General features: G+C 57.7%; 6 protein-coding genes across 6 annotated transcripts in view; 3 read left to right on the top strand and 3 right to left on the bottom strand.

The window, feature by feature from the left end:
• Window positions 1-2,006, top strand: part of ACA1_043360 (RhoGAP domain containing protein) — a gene marked incomplete at both ends in the record, with an annotated part of 4,091 nt that extends 2,085 nt beyond the window's left edge. Inside the window, 8 exons of the mRNA XM_004338890.1 lie at window positions 26-124; window positions 242-403; window positions 517-636; window positions 724-915; window positions 1,009-1,156; window positions 1,258-1,417; window positions 1,524-1,772; window positions 1,898-2,006. Of these exons, the coding sequence (XP_004338938.1) occupies window positions 26-124; window positions 242-403; window positions 517-636; window positions 724-915; window positions 1,009-1,156; window positions 1,258-1,417; window positions 1,524-1,772; window positions 1,898-2,006 (1,239 nt within the window). The remainder of the gene's footprint in view (window positions 1-25; window positions 125-241; window positions 404-516; window positions 637-723; window positions 916-1,008; window positions 1,157-1,257; window positions 1,418-1,523; window positions 1,773-1,897) is intronic.
• A 134-nt stretch (window positions 2,007-2,140) lies between these two features.
• ACA1_043350 (Factin capping protein alpha subunit) lies at window positions 2,141-3,842 on the bottom strand (the record flags this gene model as incomplete). The annotated part of the gene is made up of 7 exons (XM_004338889.1): window positions 2,141-2,206; window positions 2,325-2,402; window positions 2,472-2,605; window positions 2,750-2,848; window positions 2,963-3,151; window positions 3,289-3,435; window positions 3,650-3,842. The coding sequence occupies 7 exons, from the start codon at window positions 3,840-3,842 to the stop codon at window positions 2,141-2,143; spliced, it is 906 nt and encodes a 301-aa protein (XP_004338937.1).
• A 102-nt stretch (window positions 3,843-3,944) lies between these two features.
• Window positions 3,945-5,909, bottom strand: ACA1_043340 (uncharacterized protein; the record flags this gene model as incomplete). The annotated part of the gene is made up of 8 exons (XM_004338888.1): window positions 3,945-4,126; window positions 4,218-4,294; window positions 4,429-4,541; window positions 4,622-4,801; window positions 5,000-5,149; window positions 5,355-5,513; window positions 5,618-5,701; window positions 5,811-5,909. The coding sequence occupies 8 exons, from the start codon at window positions 5,907-5,909 to the stop codon at window positions 3,945-3,947; spliced, it is 1,044 nt and encodes a 347-aa protein (XP_004338936.1).
• Window positions 5,910-6,198: 289 nt separating this feature from the next.
• Window positions 6,199-6,470, top strand: ACA1_043330 (uncharacterized protein; the record flags this gene model as incomplete). The annotated part of the gene is made up of 2 exons (XM_004338887.1): window positions 6,199-6,296; window positions 6,374-6,470. The coding sequence occupies 2 exons, from the start codon at window positions 6,199-6,201 to the stop codon at window positions 6,468-6,470; spliced, it is 195 nt and encodes a 64-aa protein (XP_004338935.1).
• A 68-nt stretch (window positions 6,471-6,538) lies between these two features.
• Window positions 6,539-7,872, bottom strand: ACA1_043320 (ubiquitin domain containing protein; the record flags this gene model as incomplete). The annotated part of the gene is made up of 6 exons (XM_004338886.1): window positions 6,539-6,675; window positions 6,789-6,923; window positions 6,996-7,100; window positions 7,185-7,404; window positions 7,494-7,669; window positions 7,770-7,872. 6 exons carry the CDS (start codon window positions 7,870-7,872, stop codon window positions 6,539-6,541), a joined length of 876 nt encoding a protein of 291 aa, XP_004338934.1.
• An 842-nt stretch (window positions 7,873-8,714) lies between these two features.
• Window positions 8,715-9,516, top strand: ACA1_043310 (uncharacterized protein; the record flags this gene model as incomplete). The annotated part of the gene is made up of 3 exons (XM_004338885.1): window positions 8,715-8,819; window positions 8,972-9,090; window positions 9,204-9,516. 3 exons carry the CDS (start codon window positions 8,715-8,717, stop codon window positions 9,514-9,516), a joined length of 537 nt encoding a protein of 178 aa, XP_004338933.1.
• Between the last annotated feature and the right edge of the window lie 77 nt (window positions 9,517-9,593).

The following is a 9,593-nucleotide window of genomic DNA, read 5'->3' as shown; positions in this document are numbered from 1 at the left end:
GCTCATGAATTCGTGGAATGTTCAGATCTATGTCGAGCTTCAGAAGCGAAATGTGTATGTGGACCTGCACGGCCTCTTGTCCACGCCGCTCAACCACATCGCCGGCTACGAGACCCTCATCATGGTACGCCCACTTGCTCTTCCTGTTTCACGCCGTTGATGCTGACGTGTTCCGCGTGCGTGCGTGCCATGTGTGCGTGTGCGTGTGCGTGCGTGTGCGTGTGCGTGTGCGTGTGCTAAGTCGCTGGTGGATAGCACGCCCGTGGGACACAAGGACCATCGTTCGCTGTCGCACTGCTTCTCCATCATTTCGGGCACGTCGCGGTACATTCGGGACTGCATCGCCTCGGCCGACAACATCCGCAACATGCAGGCCATCCAAGACAAGCTCCTCAAGGAAAAGGTCTTTTCTTTCTTTCTTTTCTCTCTTTCTACAGAGCCTAGGAGCCCACTCTCACCGCACACGCGCCACCGCACACGCACACGCACGCGCGCCACCGCACACGGACAACACAGGACAAGCCGCAGCTGCTGATTGCGAGCGACCACCAGCGCCGGGTGGTGAAGGACGGCCCGTGCATCATCATCAGCCAGCCCGCCGAGAAGGAGAAAAAGAAGAAGGACAAGGAGCGCAAGGTACAGCACAGTGCTGTTCGACCACCTTCACACCACCGGCTCACCTCCTCCGTGCGTGTCGTGCGTGTCGTGCGTGTCGTGCGCTAGGGTTACTTGTTTGCGTTCAACGACATTCTGTTGGTGACGCGGTCGGCCAAGGGCGGCTACAAGGTGATCGACCGGCTCGACATGGACCAGACCAAGCTCGAGGAGCTGGCCGACTCGTCGGACAGCTTCCCCATCGCCCTCACCCAGAACAACCGCAGATACGTCTTCGCCATTCCCACTCTCATCGAAAAGGTACGCACGACACGACCGCACACGCACCACCGCACACGCACCACCGCACACGACCGCACACGCACATGCAAATTGACGGGCGATTGGTGGTAGGTGGTGTGGGTGACGGAGCTGAAGCGCACGATCGGTTACTACGAGAAGACCAAGATTTTCGGCGCCCCGCTGTCCCGGTTGTGCGACACGAAGTCGGGCGTGCCGGCCATCGTCGAGCGCCTTGCGGCCCACCTCGAAGCCGCCAAAGGTTCGCTTTCGCTTCGTTTTTTCTTACATTCGTTCTTCGCTCTTTTTTTTAGGTCCGACCCGGCCACCTCTTGTTTTTTAACTCCTATTCGGTCGCATCAGCCTACGAGATAGTGGGCATCTTCAGGATTTCGGGGAACATTTCCAACATCAACTTCCTGCGCGACACCATCGACCGAGCCGGCATCGGCAAGGAGGACGACGTCAACCTCGCCATGAGCAACGTGCACGACGTCTCCAGCGTCTTCAAACTCTTCTTCAGGTACCGCGCACGCACACGAACATGCACACGCACACGCACGCGACGCGCACGCGCACACGACGCACGACACGCACACGACGCACGACACTGACGTGAGCTTATATAGGGAGATGCCGGAGCCGCTGCTGACGTACGGGCTGTACGACCCGGTGCTGCGTCTGATGGCGAGCCACACGCCCGAGGCGACGGAGAAGACGCTGGCCGAGATGGCCAAGCTGCTCAAGGGCCTCCCCAAGTGCAACCTGCAGCTGCTCTTCTGGCTGCTGCGGTACCTCAACAAGTACCTCCAGTACTCCGAGCAGAGCAAGATGACCAGCTCCAACATCTCCATCGTCTTCTCGCCCAATCTCTGTCGGTACGTCATCATCATCATCATCGCCTTCACCTTCACAATCATCATCGTCAGTTGCGACGATCACGTTCTCCAGGCCGGCGTTGCGTTCTAACGAAGCTTGATGTAACCAAACAATGTGATTGTAGGCCGAAGCAGGAGACGATCGAGTACTCGCTGCAGCTGGAGAAGGTCAACAACGCGTTCGAGCTGATGATCAACCAACACCAGCAGCTCGCCGCTATCGTCAACCCCTGAACAACGCCTCTTGCTTCTTGTACGATACCATCACCTACACACTCACTCAGTCATTCCTTCATTGTTTGTTCTGTTTCTCCCTCAATAAACTGCCTTTCTTGATTTCAAATTGGTGAATCGTTCTAGTTTGTCAATCAGTCCATAGTGTACTCAGTGATGTCGTTGCCCATCTTGTAGTTCTGCAGCTTGGTCCAGTCGATCTGGGAGTCCACCATAAATGCACACAACACGCGTTAAGCAAAGAACGAAGAAGAACGAAGAAGGAAAAAAAAAAGAGAGCGAAGAGGAGCGTTTGAGGTGGTTGGTGTGTAGGCGTACCTTGGAGCGGGTGATGGGGAGGATCCTCCTGAGCGCCTTAAAGGTGGTGTCGCCCATCGTCTCGTAGCTTTCGTTCAGCTGCGCGCGGGGGTCAGACCACAGTGATCTATCTATCACAGCTCCGAGCTCAGTGGTTGGCGTGCGTACGTTTTTCTGGAAGTCGGCCTCGGCCTTCTCGATGGCCTTGACGATGGGAGCGGTGACCTCCTCCCACGTCTGCGGCTCGGTGGGCACCGCGACCGTCGCCTGAAGCGGACACTCGCCCCTCATTTGCACGTTGCCTGTGTGCGGTAGTGCGTGTGCGTGTGCGGTCGTGACCAAACGTCAACGCGCGAGCGACATCGTTGTGTGTGTGTGTGTGTGTGTGTCGTGTGTGTGTCGTGTGTGTGTCGTGTGTGTGTCGTGTGTGTGGTCAAGGGGCGTACCGCCTTCGTAGTAGTGGACGTGCAGCCTGACGCTGCCGGTGAGCTGCAGCGTTCCATCGGCCGTCGGGTACACCAGCTCCCAGCGAGAGCGCCAGCGGCCTGCACTCGTCGCACGTCAGGCGCCGTGCGTGTGTCGTGCGTGTGTCGTGTCGTGCGTGTCGTGCGCTGCGTGTCGTGTGGCGTGTGTCGTGCGGTGAAGGAAACGAGGAGTACCGTTCCAGTAGTTGTGGGGCTGGAAGGCGCCGGAGGAGATGCAGAGCACGTACGTGGCCTGGTCCCCCGACCCCGCCTTGGGCGGGCAGTAGACCGCGCCCGTGCCGGTCGGGTAGTGCTGCGCCACGTACTCCTCCAGGCTATACTCCAGCGCCGCACGCATCGGCTCCGCGTTCTGATTGATTTCCTCTGCGTGTGTGTGTGTGTGTGTGTGTGTGTGTGTTGTGTGTGTGATGTGTGTTGTGTGTGTGTTGTGTGTCAGCACAGGATTGTGTGTGTGTGTGTGTGTGTGTGTGTGTGTGTGTGTGTGTGTGTGTGTGTGTTACCGGGTCGAATGGGTCTCTGGCCCACGACCTGCTGCCGGAAGTGGTCGAAGATGAGGACCTGGTTGCCGCGGTGGTCGACATACTCGTTCTCCGCCAGCTCTCCCTCCTTCGCGATCAGCACCTGGTACTGTTCCCCCTCCGCCCCGTCTGCGCCCGTTTGGGTTAGTGCCGTGTGCCATGCGCGTGTGCGGTGAGTGCGTGTGCGGTGAGTGCGTGTGCGTGAGTGCGGTGCGAGACACAAACGGTCAAGAAAGAACGAAAGCGACAATAAATAAATATTAATTCATTCGCGGGGGGAGCGAAAGAGAGAACGAGGAAGAGCGAAAGGGGGGGGGCAGTATAGGGTAGGGGGGGAAGGTACCGGGTACGGGAAGGGCGACCTGGATCATCTGGTCGGTGTTGTATTCGCGGAAGGTGGGGAGGGCGGTCGAGTTGAGAATCGTTTCATCGGCCAGCAGGCCGCGAATGTCGTGCACCACGTCCAAGAACTCGCCCGGCGGCGCGTTCAACATAAAGTCGGTCACAATCTCCAGCACATCCTGCTGCGTCGCCATCTCTCACTTTATTTCTTTAGTTACGACCAATTTAATATATATTTGATTTTATTTTAAACATCAATTTATTTTCAACATCAATTTATTTAAACATAAAATAAATTAGTTGTTCGGGGCACGCCACTCAGGCCAGCTGGTCCAGTAGTGCCGCGGGCCGCGTGCGGCCTCGGCGTGGAGGGAGCACAGTAGGGCGTTGTCGGGTACGTTCCAGTGCGGCCACGACGTGGGCTGGCCCCGCAACCACTTGAAGGCGGCCACCACGTCTTGTTGCAGCGAACTCCCCGCTAGCGCCCGACACACGCTTGTCAGTCACAAAGGCTCGTGAGCGTGTGCGTGAGCGTGTGCGTGTGCGTGTGCGTGTGCGTGTTGTCTCACCTTCGCTCTCTTCTGATGATGCCAGCGAAGGCACGGTGTGCTGCTGCGCCACAAAGACGACCGGTCCGGCGTAGAAGCTGCACATGCGGTCTCTGACCGGAACGTGTTCTTCGATCTGCGCAGTACTGACGGGAGTGAGTGCTTGGTGTTGCGTGTTGTGCGTGGTCGATCTACCAACGTGGTTGGGCGACAAAGCACCTTCAAGCGGTACAGGGGCCATTCGAGGTCGCCATCGGCGGGGTTGAGGAGGTGCAGGTTGAACGAGAGCGTCTCTCGATACTGGCCCTTGCCCTCGCCCAGCATCCCGTGCAGCTCGCGAAAGACCTGTAAAAAAAAAGCCAAAAAACCCATCAAGCTCGCTGGAGTCCCTAGGGGGGCATGTAGGCGTGAATGTGTGTGTGTACGTGCTCCTGGTAGTCTTCGTCGGCCTCGAAGCTGGCGCAGTCGATCACGTAGATGACGCCCGCGGGCTCCCCGGCTGTGTAGCGCACTTTCCTGTTCAGGCCACGGAACATCTTTTTGCCGTTGTCACTGTACCAGTTGCTGCACCGCCACCAGTCAGTCGACAGACCGCCGCACAGCACCTGTCGAGTCACACGAGATCGGGCTATGTTGTGGAAAAACGTACCGTGGCCGGCGCAAGACGCAGAAGTTGGTGCTTTTTTCTCCGATCCTCTTCCGCACGACACGACACTCACCTAACATCGCACACGCACACAAGGCCGGCAGCTAAGAAGAAGAAGAAGAAGAAGAAAACACGACAGGACACGCTGGGATCACACGATACCGCCGGGGCTCGTGATGTCAAAGATCACCGGGGGCTCGCTGGTGGCAGACTCCTTCTCGGGCCGGCTGAGCACGATGTCGGTGATGCGGGAGAGCCAGGCAAAGTCGGCCACCCCGGCCACCAGGTAAGCCGACGTGCACTCCAGCTGCCACACGGTCACCATCGCATACATCCTGCAGTGCAAGTCAGCATGCCGCGTTGTGGTATCGAGTGTCGTGTGCGTGCGTGCGTGCGTGTGTCGTGTGTGTCGTGTGTGTGTGTGTGTGTGTAGTGTGATGCCTTTGAAAAGCCAGCATCCATCCGCCGAAGGTGTGCCCGCTTCGCGCGCTCGTGCGCGTATGATTCTGCACGAAGCCGTTCAGGTCGTAGTTGCCCTTTCGGGGGTCGCCGCCAGCAGCAGCCGCCTCGGTCGCGTCTTCGCCTGCGGGCGACAGCGACGCCCCGTACGCCGCAAACACCTGCGTTCGGTCCATCGCCGCCCATTCGTTCTCTCGCTCCTCCGGCACGCTCTGCTCAAACACAACAAAGAAATAAAAACATCAATAAAGATTTGGAATAAATATGTAAATTTATTTATAAATTTAAATCTTAATAAATTGTTTGGGGGAAGTACGTGGTAGGGGTGGGGTCCGGCGGCTTCGCCCCAGAAGTCGCTGCCGAAGCGTCGAAGGAAGAGCGTGCACCACACCACGTCGCCCTGCGCGTGCTCCCACATCGCCCCGCACGTTGCGCCCACCTAATACCCCGGCCCAGTTAGACACACCACCGGGGGGGGGGTTGGGAGGTCATTGCCAGCGTGGGCGCACCTGTACGAGATCGGCCGGCTCCAGATGCACCAGGATTGCGGCCATGATGTTGGCATCCAACTGAGTCAGCGGGCCAGTCTTAGCACTCGTCCCCTCCATCACGCCACTCGCTTCTTGTTCGGTCTGGGGCAGATGCAGGTTAGCTCCGTCGCTAAATTCTAAGCAACTTCGCGAAGAGTAACCAACGCTTTGCCACCAGCACCAACTGGCGCATGCTTGAGGCCTCCAACGGTGCAGTTGTAAGTGCTGCTCTTCTTCTTGTTCTGTCTCTTCGCTGGCTATGTGGCCGCTTGGCGTAGCATGCGCGAAGTATTTGCTAATTGACATGAATGGACATGACGCCTCTGTGCAAACGTGTTCCCTCTCAGCAGAACACACAACCAACAAGATGATGGGAAGCAGTGAGTTGATAGTGGTGGTGTTCGATTGGGTCTCGTTTGTGGCCATGGTACCTCAGTACGTCTATCGTTATAGCGCAGAGCTCAGGTTCGTTTTGTCTTGGCGACTCTCGCGTTGTGGTGTTGTCTTCTGTCTTCTTTATCTGCTGACTATGCCACCTGCAGTGCCGAATTGGTGCAGCTGCGCAGACACGAGGAGGATCGCCAGAGGCTCTTGGAGCTGATGGCTCAATTGTGCCGAAACAGTGGGGGACTGTACTAAGCTCAACACCTTTTGTTTTCATTGCCTTGGGAGAGGAAGGAGAAACATGGAATGAAGAGCAGGACAGTTCAGTCGCCACGAAGGCCGAGGACGAGGTGGATGACGGTGCCGGTCGTGATGAAGCTGTAGTCGGCCACGGTCCGCCGCTCGCCCTCGTCATCCCAGTAGACCGGAGGCTCGAGCGACACGATCTTCTTGTCTTCCGCTGCAAAGAGCGAAAAGCGAATGGGGGAGGGCAAAGAAAAAGAGAGAAAGAGATGAGATCAGAGCGACCTTGAGATCAGAGCGACAATGAGGGATGAAGTGGATAGCACGCACAGGTGGGGGGTTGTTGCCACTTGATGTCCATCGTGTCCTTCTTGTGGGTATAGAGGCGGAGGAAGTCGACCAAGACCGGCACGTCACTGCGGCCGCGCTGCTCCTGCATGGAGAGCTCATGTTCGCCCGCACTCTCTGCTACCACTCACGGCCGTGAGCGCCCACCACTTGAGCCCATCAGCCACTGTGTCAATGAATGATTGATACCTTCGGTGGCCGAAGCGGGGCCGGGTGTGTTGCACATCTCGCATCGGGCGCTGGCGATCGGGTTGAGGAAGGTGCACGCCGAGCAGCTGTACTCTCTCGCGGCGGCTGTGAATGGTCGGACATAAAATACAATGAACAGGCATCAGTTTTACCTCCGAGCAACGAGCACGTCGAAGGGGCGAGGGGCACCTTGTTGGGCGGTGAGGAGCGACTTGGGCAGGTACTTCTCCCTGTACTCGGCCTCGATCGCGCTCATCACCGATCGCACAGTAGTCTCGCTCGTGATCGCGACTGCGCGCCACTCGGCCGGGATGGTACGCACCGCGTCGTACTCCACGTGGGGGTCGAACATGCCGGGCGAAATGAGTCGTCGCGTCTGCCACGAAGTGCTCTTGCCCTTCTTCACTACCTAATAGCATGCACCACATCAGCACGTGTGCCACCGCACACACAGCACACAGCACACACAGCACACACAACACGCACGAACGCACGCACTTCAATCTGTGGGAGGTAGAGCTGGACGGTGGCGGAGCCGTCGGCGTCGTCGTGCTGGAGCTTGAGGAGGCCGGCCAGGGGCCGATCGACGTCGAGCGGCTCGCCGTAGGAGCGGAAGTTGGACATGGCCAGAGCGCGGCCGCTGCAGGTGAGCTTCTGATGGTCCACGGGAACGCCTGCTCACCGCCACCAATTGGTTGGCGCGTTATCAAAAAAGAACGAAGTGCTTCGCATTTTTGGACAAAGAGCGAAGGCCAGGGGGTGGGTGTTCGTTACCTTCTTTGGCTTCAATCTTTCGGCGCACGGCGTCGATGGTGTCGGTGGGGTTGATGGTGAGGGGGAAGGATTTGCCGGTCAGGGTCTTGATGGTCACCTCCATGTTGCTTCTCTTGTGTTGTTGCAGATAACGAGTTGAGTTTGGTTGTGAAGAAAAAGAGGGGAGGCACCACACCTTACACTTTTATTTCTCGGTGCCGCTTCCAAGAAAGTGAGCCAACGGGATTGGTTCCCGATTAAAACAATTTCTTCCTTTTTCCCTCAGGAAAAAGCAAAAGAAATACAAAACACCAGATTAGATAATGAGACGTGGGAGAGTAGTGGTGGCTGTACTACGGCCAGGGTCCGGAGGTGGTGGCAGCTTCAGGGCAGGTTCGTTGGCCCATTTTTCTGCCACAAGTATTGCATCATTAGGTCAAGATTATAATTTTCGATTTACTACTTCATCAGCGCCGGCGTTGCTCGTGACGTCTTGCCGAACCTTGCCCGCTCTTGTGCGCCGCCCCTTGCCTTCCTTCTTCCCGGCACGACCACGCATCCGCTCCCTCCACACTTCCATTCCACCTTCTTCGCCTTCATCCTCTTTTTCTGCCTCCTCTGCATCTTCATCTTCATCTTCATCTTTAACGACTGCCAGGCTCCGACCGCGCTCCTGCCTTCACCTCTGTGCGTGCGCCCGCGCATCGCCCGCCGCTTCGCTCCTCCACTTCTCATCATCATCCTCTTCATCATCGAGCGGTGCTGAAGAAGAAGCCGCAGCCAGCGCCGATGGCGGCCTGGGCGAGCTGGTCTTCGTGGGCCGAGCCGACGAGTTCGCAGACTTTGCGAGTCTGCCATCACCTTCGCCGCCATCAGGCGATGAAGAAGAAGGAGAAGGAGAACGGGGAGGATGAAGTGGTGGGTGGAGGAGGAGAGGAAGAGGAAGCGGAGCGGAGCAGGGAGGAGATGATCGAGGAGAGGAAGGACCAGTTCTTCAAGTTTGTGGACCTGCCCAGCGGGAAGAGGGTGATGGTGTTCAAGTACAAGGACCGCTTCTACGCCTCCAACGCGGTACCTTTGTCTCCGCACATACATTTGATCGAGTTGCTCTGCTCAACCCTGTCTCCGTGTGTCGTGTGTGTCGTGTCGTGTCGTGTCGTGCGTGTGCGGTGGCGCGTGCGTGTCGTGTGCTTCGGAAGTTGTGCCCACATCGGGGGGCGGAGTTGTATTTGGGCGACGTGGAGGAGATTCGGGATGAGGACATGGGCATCGTGTGGGGACACTCCATCACCTGCCCGCTCCACAACTGGGTCTTCAACCTGGAGGACGGCACATGCGACAAGTACCCACCTCCACTTCTCATTTTACATTGACACGACACGACACGACACGACACGACACGACACGACACGACACGACACACACGACACATAGGCTAAGGCGTGTCTGGTCCAGGAAGCGGTACGTGCTGGACGTGTACGAAGTGAAGAACGAGGCGGGGCAGATCTACATCACGAGCCGACCCAAGAACCAGTCGGCCCTGGCCGCAGCCGCCGCGCAGCCCGTCGCACCGAGAACCCCTCCTCCTCGGCCGGACGCCGCCGCCTCAACCGCCCGACCACCGCCCGCCACTGCCCAGCCGCCACCCAACAGCCAGGACCAGGACGACGCTCGTCAAGGGAAGAAAGAGGAGAAGAACCCGCCGGAACCACCATCGGGGCCACAGAGCAACAAGGTTCAGTTTGAGTTCTGGCCGGGCACACGATGATGATGACGATGATTGTTGTTTTAGTGTCCATCACCAACAATGCAAGTCGTGTTGTGTTGTGTTTGTCGTACGTTGTG

Source organism: Acanthamoeba castellanii (genome assembly GCF_000313135.1).
Source record: "Acanthamoeba castellanii str. Neff unplaced genomic scaffold scf7180000084573, whole genome shotgun sequence".
Taxonomy (NCBI): domain Eukaryota; phylum Discosea; order Longamoebia; family Acanthamoebidae; genus Acanthamoeba; species Acanthamoeba castellanii.
Note: the sequence above shows the minus strand (reverse complement) of the source record. Positions and strands in the feature narration are given on the sequence as shown.